Source organism: Barbatula barbatula (assembly GCF_947034865.1).
Source record: "Barbatula barbatula genome assembly, chromosome: 21".
Classification (NCBI taxonomy): Eukaryota; Metazoa; Chordata; class Actinopteri; order Cypriniformes; family Nemacheilidae; genus Barbatula; species Barbatula barbatula.
Genome location: NC_136784.1, coordinates 9,144,965 through 9,165,614, shown reverse-complemented (window position 1 = coordinate 9,165,614; position 20,650 = coordinate 9,144,965). Strand labels below are relative to the sequence as shown.

Genomic DNA, 20,650 nt, shown 5'->3' with positions numbered 1-20,650 from the left:
GGCATGTGTCGTTTCACAGAGGAACTCTGTGGGTAAATCTTCAAGAGGCCATTGCCATCTTTTGTATCACGGTCGACGAACAACGAGGAAAACCTAGGCCATGACGTGCGTTCTGACATTTCCGAAGCGCTTTTTTAAGTCTCCCCCTCTGTGATGTCAGCAAGCACCTCGCTGCAGTAATCCATCATGAGTAAAACATGCCGATTTGAAATCTGCTGTTCAACTTAACATTCACTAGCTTTTACAAATGAGATGCTGTATGAACTAGCGTATGTGTGTATGTTTGTGGTGTAGCTTTTTATTAACACTGTCAAACAAACGGATATACTTCAGCTTTAACATCAGTTAGCAGTGGTGGTGTGTGGTTCTTCCTAGAAGTCATGTAGCGTGCTTTTTTTTTCTACTTTGGTCGGGTAGGTTTAGATAAGACAACAGCCCAGGGTTTGTTTCTTTTCTGTTAACATGCTCAGCTGGACTAGAATGTTTGGATTGGAAATCATGTTGAAGTCATGACTGTATTGTGAAATGCTTGTTCACTTTGTAACAGTTTATAGCGAATCAGAACGGGCTTTTAGAAGTATTCAAGGTGGCATTCAAATGAGACGTTTACCTACGTAAACGTCAAAGTAGTCTGAGTAAAACTGAAATGTAGTCACTGTGTCTCGGATCTGGAACATTACAGGGTTGAAGTGTTTTAAAGGACTTTTTACATATGAAGTCAAGTTCACGTGCCACAGGAGTCTTATTTTAGAGTGTCATGTGCTTTTATCTGTGGTCACATGGCAACGAAGAGGCCAAAATGTTTCATCCTTTTATTTCACCTTTAACTTCCTCCCCATTTCCACTAAACCAGGAAGACTCAAATGAGAATGTGTCAACACAGCACATGCGGTCCCCTCACTAAAAATAGACTATGTATGAATATATGTAGCTACTTATGAGTATATGCAAGCTGTACGCAAATGTGAAACCTATTTTTATACACAGCAGGACCATTATTCCACATCCGGATGCTTTACATATTCGACACCACGTGGAACACGTCAGTATTAGAAGATTTGGATATGAGGATGAAGTCACATTTTAATTTGGGCTTTTAACTATCTAACACACTTTATTCATGTAACTTTATATAAATAATTTGCGTAACAGAACAACAGTTTACATTGTATTCACTGTGCTTCCCATGTTCGTGTCAACCCTCCATTGGACATCCTTCCGGTCCTCTGCCATACCATTGAACGTCTTGAGTTTAAGGATAAGTCACTGATGAACTCTCCAGGCTTTGCTTACAAACACAAGCCTGACTGATTTGGCTGATAAGCGCGGGGGTTTCTGGGCCCTGCGCCTATTGGGAAGAGAGAAAGGGAGAGAAGGCCGAGCAGGGAAAGCACCTGGAAACGGTCCACCCTGGAGCAGGGTCATTGGGTTTTGTCTGGAGGCTCTCCCTACTGTAGCTGTTAACAACAGTCTCCTGCATACAGAGATTTAGACTCCTGCAGCCTGTAAGAGGCGTTCGCCAATGCTGTCATCCTGCTTTCGATTGGTCAGTATAGTCTGTTCGGAGTTACAGAGAGCTGTAGAAATCGAGAGGAGGATCACAATTGCCAGCTGTGATTTCATGCTTATGTAATTCCGATGGGTGATACCAGTTCCAATTTAAATAAACTGCAATGTCGAATTGTCCTTGCGTATGTAGACAAGAGTGAATTTCGGACAGTTTGCACCTATTTCCATGAATTCTGAATGAAGGGGGACTGTTTTTTAACATATCTAATTGTGTTTTTTTTTTGTTTTGTATGTGTGCAGGTTGTCACGTTGTGGTATCGTGCTCCAGAGGTGCTGCTTCAGTCCAGCTATGCTACCCCCGTAGATCTGTGGAGTGTCGGCTGTATCTTTGCAGAGATGTTCCGACGACGGTAGGTTTGCTTCACAAAACTGTCACATCCAGAGTCAGTCGCTACTCGCTAATAAGGCCAGACTAGCAAAATAAGTTATGTGAGACAGGATTCAGGGGGACGACGCTTTGGAAAACAAACACAGATGGTGTGGATGTGGCGTCATGTGACTGTCATTGTACGTTTAACCGAAAAGTGACGAGACGCTTGCTATTGAAATATAGTCACAAAGTGGTTCGCCAGATAATATTCACTAACTGAAAAACCTCGATTACAATATTTAAACTACTTAAATGCAATTATCTAAATTATACTGTTTCTTATAATCGTAGAATACAGAATGTCGTATTCGTCATTTGCAGTAATTGTACCGTTTGCTGTCTAACGAATTTTTTATGTAATGTAAAATCAAACATTATTTTTATAAGAAAATGTAAAATTCGGAATGAAATGGTTTTGTCACTTAGGTGGTAGGTGTTACTAGTAACATGAAAATTGTTAGCGTCACTGTGGTTGCGACAGGGAACAGCAGTCTTGGAGTGATCCGTTCATCTGTGTGCGGTTCAACGAATCTTTCCAACTGCTCGCCTCAACACATTTATTAAACTGCTCAATCCAGTGACAGCAGGTTTTAACCGTTTTAGACGTAAACGGCTGTTTCTTTGTGGCTTCAGTTGGACTTCAGTAGCACGTATCGCATCAGAAATGATTTATGGATTTTCATTAAGTATCTCAAAAAGGAAGGAGGCCAACAAAGGTTGATAAATGTTTGTTCCTAAAAACTTTGACTGCTAAAGGGTTTCGCAAATATTTTTTATTATGTATTATTATTTTATTCTTTTTGTGTTATGTAGTCAGATTGACTATTCTGCAATTTTGTTATTTATTCTATTTCAGCGTGTAGATAGGTTAAAGCAAAACAACGGTATGTTAGTCGGGTGTAAACGCGAGAAATCCAACCATGATCATCAGAAAATATTTTATTCAAAATGCATTACAAATACTGCACTGTACTGTAGGCTATTTAAGGTGTAAATGTGCATTGCACCCTATCTTGCCCTAAACGTGCTGATATGCTGTGTCACGTGGCCTGCTTTTTCCCTCTCCTGACGTATAGCACACATTTGGACGAAGCAGTAGAGTTGTAATGGAAAGCGCTGATACAAACACATCCTGTGTTTCACGTTCTAATGGTCGCACCTGTCCACCCGTTTCGGCGGCGTCCACTGATAGTGTTTGCTTTACAACACCAGCAGATAACATTAGCTGACTCATGCCTAACACCATAATCCAATACTTCAGCAGGATATAACTGATGGGAGATTTAAAGGGAAATTTAAAGCCAAATCTTAGAAGTCGAACATTCAATTGTAAATGTACAAGTTTTGTCATTACGTACCCTGTCAATGTACCTTGTCAAATTTAATATCGAAAGTGTCCCAATTGTTCATTCTGCTGCAGGGCCGGATTAACCATATGGGCAATTGCCCAGGGGCCCCCGACCTCTAAAGGGCCCCGCGGGCCGTAACACCAATCAACGTGCACTGAGCCGGTCGCGTGACGGCAAGCGCTACAACACAACACAACTAAAAAAAAATGCAAAAACGGAGTAGCTAAGTGGGAGTGCTAATCGGAAATTTGAAAGGGAGAAGGATATCAGGAATAAAATATAAACCGAAAATAGGCAATTTCTTTACGCTAGTAAATGTTAGGAACTAGTCTGCTAAGGCACCATCCGTCAAAGAGGACAGCTCAGCTAGCCAGATAATTTCTTCACTGCCGGCTCTAGCTAATGTTCACAGCCCCGAGAGCGAAGAGCCCCAGCAGCATCTTCAACCTACGACCCAGGTTCTGCTGCGAGTGCGATCATTGAGGGAAGCGGTGATGGGTCTCGAGTCTAACCGCCATCTGAACCACTCGTCGAGTGTTTCAAAATTTTCAAAATGTTTATATTGCGCTATAACTTGATAGTCCTATTGAATACTGAGGTGACAGGGTAATTTCTGTTTAAAATGAGCTGAGGACCAAAATGCTACTTGATTCTAGGAGATGGATTCTATGGATTTTTGTTTGTCTCTTGTCTGTGAACTTCCTATGTGATGGCTCTATCAATTCTATGCATTTGGGTTGGGAGTAGGTGTTGTTAAATAAATATTGGATGCTTTAAAGGTCGTTGCTTATACATTTTTTGTGACTATGTAGTGGGTCAATTTTGCCAGATTATACTGATGCCTGTGTGTTTTGTTTTCATAACATAATGACTGAGTGGTCTTGACAAGAGAACACAGTGGTGCATTTTATAGTTCGATGAACATTTGCACATCTGTAAGTTTTTGAAATATTGAGTATATTGACTGTATTACTGTAATTTATTCTGTATTTTGCCAGATGGTTGTGATGATGGGGCCCTTGAATATTGTTGCCCAGGGTACAGTGAAGTGTTAATCTGGCCCTGTTCTGCTGGCATGCCTTCAGGGGTGGGTGGGTAAGGTCGGGGGCGGGGTTGAGGGGGCTTTCATTGCTGTTATACCAGCACACCTTCTTTTCTCCTTCTGCAGGTGATTAAGAAGGCTTTTTAAAAGGCCACCTGTTGCAGATTAAAGGGCACCTGGGACCAGGTTTCCCCTCTGATGTTTAAGAAGTGCGCTGCACTATGAGAGCCAACTCCGGTAATAGAGCTTTTAGATTCAGCCGAGAGTTATAAAGACACGGAGCACCTCCGCCAACAACATATTGTATGGCTTTGTTCAAGATGAAAGTCGAAGTGTTGAGGGGACAGTTTTCCTGGAAAGGACTGCGTAACGTGGGCCTGAAAGGAATAAAAGCATCGGCATTCGAGAGGCTTGCCAGCCTGCTCGTGTTTTTTTAACTTCATTGTTTTGTCGCCGAGATTCTTGGAAAAGGTTTAATCCTCGTCTGACTTACAAGTTTCGGTGGAAATTCAGCAAGTCCGTATTTGTATTCCTATGAAGCTGTAGAGATCAGCCACTGTGCCTATGACAAGTAGTGTGCCGGCGTTCCGGTTTCTGAACCATCAGCTGGCCAAGACTTTCAGATCCTCGTTCGCTGTTTCACAGAGCAGACTTTCATGTTGATTAAAGCAAAGCTGAAAATCATTTATTCTCACCTTCACCGGCACGCTCGCGGATGCGTTCCAGAGGTCGCTCGGGTGGAATGTGGATAGAGACACTGGCACTTGGAGCGTGACTTGACTGCGTGTACTGGCCCGGTCTGAGCGCTGCGTGTGCCCACTCACTCAGGAAGCCTTCGGCCCGGCATAATGTCTGCCTTGTGCAAAATGCCCCTAATTCATTCAGACTAACAAGTAGCCCAAGGGAAGACCAAATGTGAAGAGATTTTCAGCCATACTTGTTTTGGCATGACACCGCTTACGGTGAGAGTTCCCCCCACACTGTTAGAAAATAGAACGGCTTTTGTCTGATGCTACTGCTCGGGACTGACTTTAAGGGTTTCACATTTCAAATCAACAGATTTCCAAAGAAGCTGCTTCAAAGGAAAAAGGAAGAGAGGTCTTGTCACCTGAGAAGAATGTTAAGCATCTTAACCGTACGTTTGTACAATCTGTTGATTGAAAGTTAGTGAATAGCGTAATCGTGTGGTCCTGGAAAAGTATTCAAAGTCAAGTATCAGACAGTCCGGACTAATCTTTAAATGAAGTCTTCTGAGGGCTTTTGAAATAATGGAGACCTAAGGAAAGACAGAGGCCTTGCACGTGCTCCGTTCTGGCTCTTTGTCTGAATACAGTTGACGCTCTGTGTGGCTGTGAGCGCCTTGATCTTGTCCTGCTGTAGGGGGACCTCTGGTGACGGCTGTGGAGACTGCATGTGCAACATGTCAAAATGTGATCGAACTTGTATTTGGACGACATGTTTATCCAAAGCAGTGAATTCACATTTTTCATTTGAATGTGAATTTGGGATTTTAATCAATGACCTTTGCAATGCTAACCCAATGCTGTACCAGTTGAGCCAAGGAGTGGTTATGATAGTGCTTTAGGATTAAATTATGACAGCGCACATCATATTGAACATGGTTTTGCTTATAATAAACCAAATGTACAATAAACTGAATATGTTGCACTTTTATTGCTCTTTTACTGTAATGTTCAAGCAAACTGTTTAATTTGAACTTCTTTACACGGAAGGGATAAATAGAGTTTTCACTTTTACTCCTTGTTGTGTGTTTTGGAGACTGGGCCATGTGAGGCTCTTGAATTTGCGTGCATGCCAAGGGAAGCATGCCCGCCCACGGGTGTCCTTACTGGGACGGAGCCACAGGCAGCAGTGGCGGTCCAGGCGGGTGGAATTTAACATGTGCTCCTCTCTCTCCCCTTCAGACTGGCTCAGCCAGGAAATAACACATACGGTTGAGCAATGTGTGTTATGTGGCTGTAAGGCCTGGTTTGTACAATGTATACTATAAGGGATTTATTTAACTTCATTTCGTTCTTTTCTCCTACTCCCCCGTCCCCCTGGAAATAAGACCTGGAGACTGCATGTCAAAACAAAGCTTTTGTTGTATGGCTGTCCTTGTGTTTAAGTGGTCGCAGAGTCTACTCTGTTTCCTGTGTTGCACGTGGCTTTCCTATCTGTGTATATACAGAAGCAGAATTATTTACTTATTTACTATTTATAGGTAAACAAAGGTATGTGTTAAGGTAAAACTATCGTTTTTGTTTAATTCTAATAAGAATATTTCTCCCAAATTTCAAATAAAATTAAATGAAAACTGTAGAAACAGGTCAAAATAACAGAAAAGATGCTCCGTATTTTTCCAGATCTCAAATACTGCAGGGAAAACTAGTTCATATTCACTTTTAACAGTAAAACGTGTACATGTAGTTTGAAAACTCTTCATTCTTTTCTGCGACTAGGTTTTATATTAAGTTTGTTTATAATAAATAACTGCGGTTATTTACATGAGATTTAAACAAAGAGTATCTGTTATATGTACAATTTCTTAAATGCATTACTTGGTCTTTTTGCAGCCCTCTTTTCCGTGGGAATTCGGATGTTGACCAGTTAGGCAAGATTTTTGAGTAAGTACAATTCTTTTTATTCCAAATCATTTTCAATATCATTTGTTATTTGTTTAAGAATTGACAATATGTAAATTCATAACCGCTTAAGAGTTGTACAATCAGATTTAAAGAGGTGCTTGACTTAATGTGGGGCAGTGATTATTTTGCATCTGTATACCTTTTGATTTTTGATCTTACTGTAAAAAACTGACAGATGCAACACCTGTTGATCAAATAAAAATCATGTTTGGGTGTTTCATTGACAAGAAAAGACAATGAAAAGCCATGATTTTGACTGTTTGAATGATGATATTTCAGTGTGGTGGGGGTCCCTTCTCCAGAAGACTGGCCTCAGGAGGTGGGCCTGCCCCAGAGTGCCTTTTCCCCTCGCCCTCCCCAACCCATAGGGGACATGGTGCCAGACATGGATGAGCTTGGCAAATCACTTTTACTTGTGAGGAACAGTACTGTCATTGATATCTTCACCTTTGTCACACTCATGCTTGTGGTTTACTCAGTTTGTTGTTTTCCCCTACACAGCGTTTTCTGTCATTTAACCCCTCCAGACGGATATCAGCGTATGATGCACTGTCTCACCCGTACTTCCAAAGTCTGGACAGCACCAGCAAGAGTCTGTATGCCCAACCCTTTCCCTGCAAAAAGCCCTCCCTGGAGGAGAGAGCTGCTTAAAAGACTCGAGGGCTTCCACTTTAGACTCTGTGTTGAAGAACTAGACCAGTCTTCCATAGCATAACATCACATGCTGCTTTTAGGACTCGCAACAACTGTTGTTCAATCGTTTTTTTCTATGCTCTCACTACTGCCAGCTTATACAAAGCAACAAACAAACAAACGTGCTGCCTGGAATACCGTTAGAAATTTCAAAAGCTGCTGTCTTCCACTTTAACAATTGTCTGCTCAGAGGAAAATATGCTTCTCGGAAGCCGAAGGTCTGTTCACGAGACCTTAACTTACACAACTCTGAACCAAGTCTTAGCTGCATATCACTGCCTGGAAATCGTGGGATCATTTCAATCCGCCAAACAAGAACTACTGCAAATTAGGGGCCCGTTGAACGGAACCTCTTATTTTACACATTCAAATGATAGTTTTTTACCTTCATGCTTATGAAAGCCTTCATGGTGTTAGGATTTGTTTTATTTTCTGGTGTTTAGCAGGAGCACAAGGACACGCCAACTCACAGGAGGCAAAGCCGTTTTGATGACTGCAAGACACGCAGAATCCAATAGGGTTCAATTGAAAATGGCATTTCGCGAGTCTCACAAGCATCCTGCTGCGTTCACCATCGAATGGACCACAGAACGGTGCTACCAAACGCTTTGACTTCAAGCACTATTTAACTACATGACATTAAAAATGCGTAACCACACATTTTCCTTTCCATTATTTTTACATTCTGTTCATCTATTTTAAAACGTCAGTGTTGATTGTTGACATCTTTTTGGCATGTCTTAATTTTAGTGAACTTGAAAGTGTAGGTTGTTGTAGAGAGCCAAGTATTGTTGATTTATACCAAACAGTCTGCACCCTGTTGTCAGAGACTTGCGTAGTGGAAGATTGACCCGTCCCGGGGTTGCATGTTGACTTTAGCGTTGGATTTAGAACAGAAATAAGCCAAGGTGGAAATACATGTATGAAAGTGTAGAGCAATGTTAGGAAACGTCTAATAAAAGTAGTCATAGTATTGGTAAGTTATGTTAAAAGTCGGGTTGCGAGATTTGTCGGAGAGTTTCGGAGAATGTGTATTATCCCATTACCGGTCACTCAAGGTTCTTTACTTGTTACATCCTTCCATTTTCAATTCCGCTGAATAGTTAATAGATGATCGCAAAATTATGTCGCAAGCTGTAACGTTTGATAGATAGGCGGCCTTCATGCTTTTATGTTTAGCGTGTGGGAGGAGAGTTGTATTAAGAAGGTGGAGGGAAGGAAGGAAGCTGCTTCAGATTTTAGATTTAGAAATCTGTTCCATGCATGGAGATGTTTGAAGGGATTTAAGGAGCTGTACACAGGCACTGTATTGCATTTCTACAATGAAAGGTTCACATAGTTGAGCACTAATGCTTGATTCGTAATCTCAGGATCAGTATACTCATTCTCTCACAGTCCATACTCAGGTCTATTTATGACTTTAGTTTTAGATTCAACCATGGTTCAGGTTTTAGCATACACATTAACCGTAAAACACAACTGATGGTCTCAGCTATCTGTTGTCTGTGATTTCATATACAACTGGAGCACGGTAACCGGTGGGTTATTTATGTCATCGTTCACTCACATTTCCTTCAATCACGTACATTGTTCTGGTAACATGTTTGAACAGATAATGGAACACACAGGTTGTCATGTCGCCATTTTTTTTTTATTTATATAATATTATTCTTAATATTATATTTTATGTATTAGATCACTGTTGTGCAGCAACTTTTGTACTGTTAACTTTTCACAAATATTCTCTGATGGTTCATAGGCCCAATAAAATCTGCGTGTATGTATCTAATGCACAGAAATTGTTTGTCATTGGTGTATAACACCATCCAGCTCCACTGAACTGATATTTTGTTGGCACAGCCTTACCCTCCTCCAAAATGTCGGTGTTTGTATTTTTTTAAGAGGGCATTAGATATCACACCCATGTATACCCTGTATGCCTTTTTGTTTGTGTCTTGAATAGAACTAATCTGTTTTTAAGTTTGGTTAGTCAAAAAAGTTATTCATTGTGTTTTATGATTATCAATGTTAAATGTTTGGCTTTCGAATGTATGTAATTTGCCATCATTATGCTAAAAAAAGCACCTTTAATATTTACCCATCTCAGTGCTTTTCCCCCCATGAAATATGCTTTTTAGTAAACCTGTTGTGGCTTTATTACATTTATGATTAACTTTGAATTAAAGGTAAATGATTCTTTAGTTATTGGAAATTATTTTAGTTAGGGTTTTTTAATCATTTGTTTATGTTATCGGATATAATTTTAAACAAACTACTTTTGGAAATTGTGGACATTGGTACATGATGTTTTGCTCCCTATAATTTCCTCTACAATTTTCAATTTGTTCTTATTTATTGACATTTTGTTTTTGGATAGTGACTCTTTAAAAGGCTTCAGTCATTTGTCAACAAAATGAACTGTAATTGAACAGTGGTCAGCTAATGGTGCTAAAGCCACATATATCACTGAAGACTTGAACGATGATCAGCAAAATTAAAAACAATTAATGTCTTACAAAACATTTGAAATATTCCATTACTTGATTTATATTGTTTTTTTTAATTTTGTTTTTCAATATAACATAATTTATAATAACCCAGACAGACAGAACTCTGAATTTAAAATCATGAAGCTGGAACATTTTAAAAATAGTAAACAGTTGTAATCTAGCAAATCCACAATGAAATCCATTCTCAAACCAATGTGCACACATATGTTTTATAGTTAGCTGCTGCACAGACACTGTATGAATTGTTCTCATTAATAGACTCTTTAATGTTATTTTGATCAGCAGCCTAAATATTCATTGATAATCAAGTGTTGTATCACTTTAGACTGCGTGACTTAATTCATTCATACTGAGGAATGATTTCTGAGGTTTTAAGATATGTTTTTATTTTGTAATCATACTAATGTATCCCCTTTCTTATTTTTGGTCTTTATTTTATGGATTCATTTAATCTTTTTAAGTGTGATTTTTGAACATCTTTTAACTGTGCACATTGATTAAAAGTTAAAAGTTTTGGTCAGGGTTTTTTTTTCACAGTTGTTTTCCTTTAACTTTCCCAGCATTGGCAAAAGAGTGATAAAGTGCATTTTTCTAATCACACAATGTCTAACATTTTACATTTTTGCTGTTTATGCTGTCAGCGTTTAGTCGTTTTAAAATGCTTTTGTCATGGGGATGGAGAAATGCGTGAAAATATAGAACTTTGTTGTCAATGCTTGAATTGAAAATTTGGTTTATTTGTTTTTCTGTAATTATAGCTACATTTATTTTGCTATTTCTCTGCTTTTAGCTTTTACGTTCTTGCAAAGAGAGCATGTGTGGATTTAGGTCAGAGTACAATAAGTTACTATCACATGCATGTGCCGAATCTTACTTTTGTCTTGTCTGGGTGGCGAATGGTTCAGTAATGATGGTAAATCATGCATCATGTAGAATCTGTTTTGTTTTTTTGGAGTACTTCATTTCTCTTAAGCTATGTTCTCATGTTAAAACAGCACAAATAGTTTTATATAATTTCATTTAGCTACTATTCTAAACATTTGGACATCTCACTAAAGTGCTAAAAATGGGCAAGAACCAAATTGAAACTAGATCGTTGGTCATTGTGGCCTTTTTATGACCATATTAGTTTATGTTAAAATGGTGAATGGTATGTATCCTAAGTGTTTTATATATCTTGTTGTCTGTGGACTGGTTTTGCTGCTAATGTTTGTCTTAGGCTCTGGCTCCTGTGTAAGTTAATAAACTGGCCCACGTAAAGATGATTCCAATTAGCCATTAAGAAAAGCTGCTTTTTGTATCTGTATCTGCCTGACGTTTTCATATTTTTGTAAAATAAATATTAGTGTGTAAAACTGGGTTGTAAAGTTGATTTGTGAGAGAAACGATGCTTAGACATTTATCCTATTTTTTAACATTTAGGTGCTAAATGTTGTTTATTCGTGCTGTTATTAAATTGGGCGGTAATAAAAATATTTTGAGAAAACATTTTAGAAAAAAACTTGCTAAAATGAATCGAGGTTCTCAAAATAGGTCTCCGCACCTCACGCACGTTTTAACCAATCACGTCACCGAAATTCATACGAGGTTGCCAGCGCGACCGGAGCATTTACCGTTAAACGCTGCTTAAATAAAAAAAGTTATAATAAAAACAGTAATGCTTAAAATAGGATAATGCTAATTGAATATCTGCAAATAACAGATCATAAGATTCCTCAGCGACGCTCTCTAGTGCTCACGTCGAGAGAGATCATGTCGTGTCGCACAGAAAACCGCTAGGTGGCGTTAATTCTGAGATTCTCAGACAGACAGTCAGTCATCGCAGCAGCAGAGAGATGTAAACAACATGAACAATTCATAGATTTTGGCCTGCAGGTTATAGGCAAAATCTACAAACATGGGGAAGCGAGATAACAGAGTGGTGAGTAAATATTGCATTGCTGCGTGTAATTGAATGCAGTCCCCTTTAATGCGTAATTTCAGGTGATTTGAAAGTGGGCCAGGTACATTAGGCCTTAATCCGTAACGCTAACACGTCAGAAGAACACTTTACGTACGTCCACGACCATTTAAAAAATGAATAAATTCGCTATTTGAATGCATTACATGTTATGCTTTTAACCTGAAACGAGCGTGTTGCTATGCTAATGCTAGTAGGGTTGTGCTATTGTGGCTCACACTGGATATCTCAACAACTATGTTTTTTTTATCCTAAACTGTCCATCTACGGTTCGCTGGACCTATATGTCTATTTCTTGCATCGCACTTACATTTCAGAAACGTATTATCAACCCAAGCCAAAAGATCTGTCGCTAGGTATCTCACGAAACGTGGATGCTCGTGGGCGTGTTTATTATGCGGGTAAACGTGATAGATGATCAGTTTCTTAAAATGCATCGTCTTTTAGGCTTACTTGAACCCAATAGCTGCTGCCAGAGCACGAGGACCTGGACCCAGCTCAGGCCCAACCATTCAGGATTATCTGAGCAGACCACGGCCATCATGGTGTGGAGATTATTATTCATGAACCAATAATGAATATAAGTGAATTGTTATCTTGTTTATATGTCCCTCCGTTCATTCTGTGTGTAAGGGAGGAGGTGAAGGAACAACTGGAAAAGAAAAAGAAGGGCTCAAGAGCCTTGGCTGATTTCGAGGACAAAATGAATGCGGTATAGTTGCTTCTAAACGCTTGCCGGTATTTGATGTTCGTGGAGGTGTCGGTTTGTATCGTTTGTGTAATATGTGTTGTCGCTCAATTTCATCAGCGATGGAAGAAGGAATTGGAGAAAAACAGAGAGAAGGTGCTTGGCGGAGGTGAGAAGAAAGAAAAAGAGAAAGACAAGAAAGAGGTAATGTTGTGTATGGTGATGTGGTTTGTTAGATTTAACAACATGGTTATGATTTGCTGATTTAGATGTTTGTCTCTTTTCCAGAAAAGGAAGAAGGAGAAGAAGAAGTCCAGCAGGGTGAGGAGAGCGCTCCAGTTTTGTGCACTGGACTCTTGACAGATCATGCACCTCTTTCACACTGAAATGGTGGTGGTTCACGTTCTAGAGCTCGTGCTTTGAAGACCTGATTCAAAACCAGCCTGTGGATCTGTTAAATGACGATTTGTCTATCACAACTACAGAAAAGCGTAGAATAGTTTCAAAATGGGCACCAGCACTCTGTCATTGGAAGAGTGACATCACTGACATCCTATAGAGGGCAATTGACATCAGTCTGGCCTTTGTGGCTTTAAATCTAACAAATTCATGCTTTTGTTGTGTTTGTTCAAGCATTCTTCATCTTCCTCCTCCTCTTCGAGTTCTGATTTCTCTTCCGGTTCATCTTCAGAATCTGAAGATGATGTAAGTGGCACGAAAACAAGTCGAGTTATTTGCATGTGTTTTTAAAATAGCCTTGAATAGTTACTCAATGTTCCCTGTTCTCCTATTTGCTTACATTTCAGGACGAGAAGAAAAATGTGAAGAGAAAGAAAAAAAGAAGAAGGTCTTCTGCAAGGAAGGAGTCTGACGATTCTGACACAGAGTCGGAAACTGATAGCAGGGTATTAGTGGTTCTTTACATCTACAGAAAAATCTATATATAGTTTGTTTTAAACATTCGGTATTGCATGTGAGATTCTTTAGTTAGTGAACTATTATTATCCACGGTTGGCAGTATACACTGATGAAAATAGTTGAGACTTGTTTCGGTAAGACTGAGTTATAATGCTATTTATTATCTGCAGGAATCATTAAAGAAGAAGAAGAAGAAGAAGGTCAGGGAGAATGGCGAGAAAGACAAGGTACCGTACGACTAACTGAAAAGACATGGTTTCTTTTTATCTCGCCTTTGTCTCTTAAAGTGATACTTCACCCCCCAATATTTTTTTTGTCATCATTTACTCACCTTCGAATTGTTCCAAATGTGTATTAATGTCTTTGTTCTGATGAACACAGAGAAAGATATTTTGAAGGAGGCTTTTAACCAGACCGATCACAACAACCATTGACTCCCATAGTAGGAAAATTACTTTGTAATTAGGGTTCGAGCCCGTAGGGCTAGAAACCTATTGTATTTGTGGGTTTTATTCTTCTTCTTCTTATTCTTCTTCTTCTTTGTTATTATTCTTCCCTAAAACTACATGGGCAGCCTAAACCGTAAGGCCGACAGAGCTGAGACTTGGTCAGATGGTAGTAGTCCTTGTCGCTACTCAGATACATGGACCCAGCCAAATCGGCCCATAGGTGGCGCTACAGCGATGAAAAGCGCCTTTGCACTCTTTACTCCTAAACCGTTTGTCGCACACCCAAATGTTTTATATCATTGTAATCATTGGCTCAAAACTTAAAAAACGTATATCTCCGATTTCATTTCCGGTATGCAAATTTTTCCGCTAATTTGCATTTTATGCAAAAAAATTAAAATGAACTAGTCCCTGGATTTTTGCCCGATCGGAACCAAACCAACGCTGATGAATTCTGTGGAGTGTGAATGTGAATAATTATCAAAAAAAAGTTGAAATTTCGATTCACCATTGCTAGGGGGTGCCAAAACGTCTGAACCGGAAGTGCCATGGTTGACTAAAATGGCCATAACTTGTGAACCGTTTGAGCAATCTTCATGGGGCTTGTACCCTATGTGTAGACTCTCAGTCCGGGGTCACAGTAAAAAGGAGTTGGCGCTTGGCCACTAGGTGGCGCTATAATATACATGAACTCGAAAAGGGCTATAACTACCCAACCGTTTGCCCGATCGACTTATTATTTGGTATGGTGTGTCTTTGTGTCATGCACGGTGATTGTATAAAAGGACAGTGGCGTATCAAATGAAACATGGCGGTCATCGGCCAATGAAGTTTGAGCACTCATTAGACCGGGTTAACGGAGGCCGATCGAAACGACACTCGCTGGGCTTGTTCGACTCATGGTCCAGAAGGTCTGTAAGAAATATGAACTCATTCGGCCACCGGGGGGCGAAGTAACGGTTTTGGAGTGCATAAACAATTGTGTATCACGTGACATTTGACATATACTCAAACTATTTACATCATATGATAGCTCTTCTCATTCTGAACAACTTTGCCTCTGGACACGCTTCTGTCGATCAAACGGTTCGTGAGTTATCGCTGATTATGTCAAAAACCTACTTTCGCGAACTTGTCCTAGGTTTTTCGACCGATCGAATCCAAACCAATGCAAATGACTTCTCTGGAGTGTGAAGGTAAATAATTATCAAAAAAAAGTTGAAATTTCCTTTCACGGTTGCTAAGGGGCGTAAACATTTTAAATAGGCGGAGCCAATTACATTAAAATGCCCATAACTCGAGCACTATTAGAAATATCATCATGGGGCTTGGAACATATGTGTAGACCATCACTCCGAGATGACCTACAAAATACCGCGGCGTTTGGACACTAGGTGGCGCTATAACAGTAAAAATGGCAAAATTGACACATCTTTGGTTGCCTTAACAATTGTGTATCACGTGACATTCGACATTTACACAAACTATCGATGTCTTATGAAAGCTCTCATAATTCCAAACAAATTTGGCTGTTGATCAAACAGTTTGTGAGTTATCTGTGATGATGTTAAGAAGCTGCTTTTGCGAACTTGTCCTTGGTTTTTCAAGCGATATCAAAATTTCCACCACAGTACAATTCTCTGGACTGTCTAGATCAATAACTATCAAAAACATGTTCAACTTTTTCATTTGCATGACCACTACAGGGTCCTTTATTATATTCAAGTAAACGGTGTACCTGAAAGCTCGCTACTCCTTAACAAATAATCCGATTGACTTGCCATTAAGTACAATCATACATCTTATTACACTAAACACACGTGCAAAATATGATGGTGATCAGACAAGAGATACGTTTCCTGTCTCACAGGCACAAGGTGTTAGACATATAAAGCACTACACATTAAACGTTGCTCCATATTCAAACATCTATAAATATAGAACATGTCTGGCTGGTTGTAAGATGCTGTTTTGCTTAACATAACACACACCTTTATTATGTACACCAGTTTAATTGCATGTAAACCCAAATTGTTACTCAGCCAGTCACATTGCAGCAACTCAATGCATTTATCTCAATGCAAGATCATTTCTTAAATGGATGTGACCAAATTAACCTGAAAAGATGATTCCCCTCAAGTGTACTATATGTGCATATGTGTGTAATCATGTGTAGTGTCTATGCACCGTTGCTGACTGTATCTATAATTTTTCAGGCGTTGGGAGTATCGTCCACTTGGGTGTTTTACTATGAGAGTCCTCGGCCTACTTGATGAAGGCAAAGATGCTTTAGATGCCTTAAAAGTGCTCGAACCCGCTAAATGCTGCTTGCAGCTTTAATTAGGGTTCGAGCCCGTAGGGCTAGAAACCTATTGTATTTGTGGGTTTTATTCTTCTTCTTCTTATTATTCTTCTTCTTTGTTATTATTCTTCCCTAAAACTAATTGGGCAGCCTAAACCGTAAGGCCGACAGAGCTGAGACTTGGTCAGATGGTAGTAGTCCTTGTCGCTACTCAGATACATGGACCCAGCCAAATCGGCCCATAGGTGGCGCTATAGCGATGAAAAGCGCGTTTGCACTCTTTACTCCTAAACCGTTTGTCGCACACCCAAGTGTTTTATATCATTGTAATCATTGGCTCAAAACTTAAAAAACGTATATCTCCGATTTCATTTCCGGTATGCAAATTTTCCCGCTAATTTGCATTTTATGCAAAAAAAAAATAATGAACTAGTCCCTGGATTTTTGCCCGATCGGAACCAAACCAATGCTGTAGAACTCTGTGGAGTGTGAATGTGAATAATTATCCAAAAAACATTGAAAATTCGATTGACCGTTGCTAGGGGGTGCCAAAACGTCTGAACCGGAAGTGCCATGGTTGACTAAAATGGCCATAACTTGTGAACCGTTTGAGCAATCTTCATGGGGCTTGTACCCAATGTGTAGACTCTCAGTCCGGGGTCACAGTAAAAAGGAGTTGGCGCTTGGCCACTAGGTGGCGCTTTAATAAACATGAACTCGAAAAGGGCTATAACTACGCAACCGTTTGCCCGATAGACTTATTATTTGGTATGGTGTGTCTTTGTGTCATGTACCATCACTGTATAAAAGGACTTTGGGGTTTCTCAAAAAACATGGCGGTCATCGGCCAATGAAGTTTGAGCACTCATTAGACAGGGTTAACGGAGGCCGATCGAAACGACACTCGCTGGGCTTGTTCGACTCGTGGTCCAGAAGGTCTGTAAGAAATATGAACTCATTCGGCCACCGGGGGGCGAAGTAACGGTTTTAGAGTGCATAAACAATTGTGTATCACGTGACATTTGACATATACTCAAACTATTTACATCATATGATAGCTCTTCTCATTCTGAACAACTTTGCCTCTGGACACGCTTCTGTCGATCAAACGGTTCGTGAGTTATCGCTGATTATGTCAAAAACCTACTTTCGCGAACTAGTCCTAGGTTTTTCGACCGATCGGATCCAAACCAATGCAGATAACATCTCTGGAGTGTGAATGTAAATAATTATCAAAAAAAAGTTGAAATTTTCTTTCACGGTTGCTTAGGGGCGTAAACATTTTAAATAGGCGGAGCCTATTACATTAAAATGCCCATAACTCGAGCACTATTAGAGATATCATCATGGGGCTTGGAACATATGTGTAGACCATCACTCCGAGATGACTTACAAAATACCGCAGCGTTTGGACACTAGGTGGCGCTATAACAGTAACAATGGCAAAATTGACACATCTTTGGTTGCCTTAACAATTGTGTATCACGTGACATTTGACATTTACACAAACTATCGATATCATATGAAAGCTCTCATAATTCCAAACAAGTTTGGCTTTTGAACCATTGATGTCGATCAAACAGTTTGTGAGTTATCTGTGATGATGTTAAGAACCTACTTTTGCGAACTTGTCCTAGGTTTTTCAAGCGATTTCAACATTTCCACCACAGTACAATTCTCTGGACTGTCTAGATCAATGACTATCAAAAACATCTTCAACTTTTTCATTTGCATGACCACTACAGGGTCCTTTATTATATTCAAGTGAACGGTGTACCTGAAAGCTCGCTTCTCCTTAACAAATAATCCAATTGACTTGCCATTAAGTACAATCATACATCTTATTAGACTAAACAAGCATGTTAAATATGATGGTTATCGGACAAGAGATACGTTTCCTGTCTCACAGGAACAAGGTGTTAGACATATAAAGCACTACACATTAAACGTTGCTCCATATTCACACGTCTATAAATATAGAACATGTCTGGCTGGTTGTAAGATGCTGTTTTGCTTAACATAACACACACCTTTATTATGTACACCAGTTTAATTGCATGTAAACCCAAATATCTACTCAGCAGTCACATGGCAGCAACTCAATGCAATTAGGCATTTAGACGGGGTCATTTCTTAAATGGATGTGACCAAATGAACCTGAAAAAATGATTCCCCTCAAGTGTACTCTATGTGCATATGTGTGTAATCAGGCGTAGTGTCTGTGAACCGTTGCTGACCGTATCTATAAGTTTTCAGGCGTTGGGAGTATCTTCCACTTGGGTGGTTTAGGATGATAGTCCTCGGCCTACTTGATGAAGGCAAAGATGCTTTAGATGCCTTAAAAGTGCTCGAACCCGCTAAATGCTGCTTGCAGCTTTAATTGTTTTTGTTCTGCTGAACACAAAAGACGACATTTTCGAAGAATATTTGGACAGTTTATAATAATTACAATAATATTTGCAAACAGTTCTCGGCCACCTTTGACTACCATTGTTTTTTCCTACAATGGTTTTTATCCTACTATGGTAGTCAATGGGTGTAGAGATCTGTTTGGTTAAGCATTCTTCTTTCTCTGTTTTGATCAGAGCAAAGAAATGAATACACATTTGGAGCAACTCAAAGGTGAATAAATGATGACAGAACATTTCTGATATATGTTTTCGTTTCAAAGGATGAGAAGGACAGTCGGAGGAAGAGGAAATCTGAGAAGAGCCATTCGGAGTCCTCAGACACGTCTGATATAGACGTAAGACTGCTTAAACCCTGCCATCACAAAGGGACAGTTCAGATAAAATAAAACTTTTGTCATTTATATCTCCCCCCTCATGTCCTTCCCAACCCATAGGACCCAAATAAGGATTTATTTTTAATTACACAGAGGAACCAACTGTTTTTTGTTGCGCATGTGACTACACAATTTCTGTTATAGTCTAGGCTTTTTGTTGTTTCATTGAACAGTTTATATCTTTTAAGGCAACAATGACCAGATTTCTTTGTGTGTGTTTTTTTAGGAAGAGTACAAAAAGAAGAAACACAGTAGTGAAGAAAAGGAGAAAGTTACAGTAAGTCATCTCACATCATAATAAAAAAAAAATGTATTGGTTTTTAACTCGTTTTGGCCATGAGACTTACAAATACTATATATATTTACAGGACAAGTCCAGGAAAAAAAAGAAAAAGAAGAAGCATAAGAAACACAGCAAAAAGAAAAAGATGAAGACTTCTGGCTCTGAGCTGGACTAAAGGGCTGGCGTGGTGTCCTGTACAACAGGCAGCTTGAAAACTGAATAAAGACAGAGCTCTTGCCAAACTGGTGGAAACCTATTAGATATCTGTCCAAGTGACTCTTATGAGCTGGTGCTGCTTAGCACGCTGAGGCTTTGTGGCCAGTGGACGAGAGAAGGAGTTGAAAGGTGGCATGGGCTTTATTATGTCAGGTTTGTGTGTTTATTTTTTAAACAGAAGATTCAGTCCAAATAAAGGTCATTTACACCACTGCTGGCCCCGTGTGGTATAAATGCTCAAATTCAGCTCATTTGCTGGTTGTAAAAGCTGCTGATTTACATGATTTTTATAAGGTTTTAGTGTGTGATCGTGTTGGGTGTAACTATTTACTAAGTAATTAGTTACTGTAATTGTATTACTTTTCCCTTGAATAAGAAAAGTATGGGATTACTCTTATTTTTATTTACAGTTACTTCCGATGTAATTAAACTACTGTGTGTAATATATGTGTGTGCAATAGTGGACTTGACATCAAAATTCAAAGTCTAACTTAAAAAACCGTGCTGTAATGTTTCATTTTCACATTTTTTATACTTTGGTCAGTTAATAATACTTCTTTATGTAGTTTTATATTATTTCTATGAATGCATTAAAAGAGCTGTTTCATGTCTATCCTTGAATCACTTAACTAATCAAGGTTGATCGAGGATATAGAAAGTAATAAGCAATACTTTTTGGAGAGAGTAATTTGTACAGTAATCCAATTGCACTATTGAATATGTACTTAGTAACTAGTAATTTATTACTTTTTCAGAGTAATTTACTCCACACTGGTGTGATATTGAAAAACAGTGAAGATGACCTATTACTCTAAACATTCCTCACAGTAGGCAGGTCTCAATTGGAACATTGAGGTGCAATCAAAGG

General features: G+C 39.3%; 2 protein-coding genes across 5 annotated transcripts in view; both read left to right on the top strand.

Moving 5' to 3' along the window:
• Positions 1-8,328, top strand: part of cdk6 (cyclin dependent kinase 6) — a 29,071-nt gene extending 20,743 nt beyond the window's left edge. For all 3 annotated transcript variants that reach the window (XM_079485101.1, XM_079485099.1, XM_079485100.1), the window contains 4 exons: positions 1,810-1,919; positions 6,907-6,957; positions 7,258-7,393; positions 7,480-8,328. In XM_079485101.1, coding sequence (XP_079341227.1) covers positions 1,810-1,919; positions 6,907-6,957; positions 7,258-7,393; positions 7,480-7,629 — 447 coding nt within the window. In that variant the 3' untranslated portion in view covers positions 7,630-8,328. The remainder of the gene's footprint in view (positions 1-1,809; positions 1,920-6,906; positions 6,958-7,257; positions 7,394-7,479) is intronic.
• Positions 8,329-11,914: 3,586 nt separating this feature from the next.
• Positions 11,915-20,393, top strand: fam133b (family with sequence similarity 133 member B). 2 transcript variants are annotated; one of them, XM_079485104.1, is made up of 11 exons: positions 11,915-12,102; positions 12,589-12,686; positions 12,775-12,853; positions 12,950-13,033; positions 13,118-13,150; positions 13,463-13,534; positions 13,636-13,734; positions 13,918-13,974; positions 19,170-19,244; positions 19,510-19,560; positions 19,652-20,393. In XM_079485104.1, the coding sequence occupies exons 1-11, from the start codon at positions 12,079-12,081 to the stop codon at positions 19,739-19,741; spliced, it is 762 nt and encodes a 253-aa protein (XP_079341230.1). In that variant the 5' UTR covers positions 11,915-12,078; the 3' UTR covers positions 19,742-20,393. The 2 variants fall into 2 exon arrangements, with proteins under 2 accessions (XP_079341230.1, XP_079341231.1); XM_079485105.1 differs by lacking the exon at positions 13,463-13,534 and having other exon boundaries at positions 13,118-13,159.
• Positions 20,394-20,650: the final 257 nt, after the last annotated feature.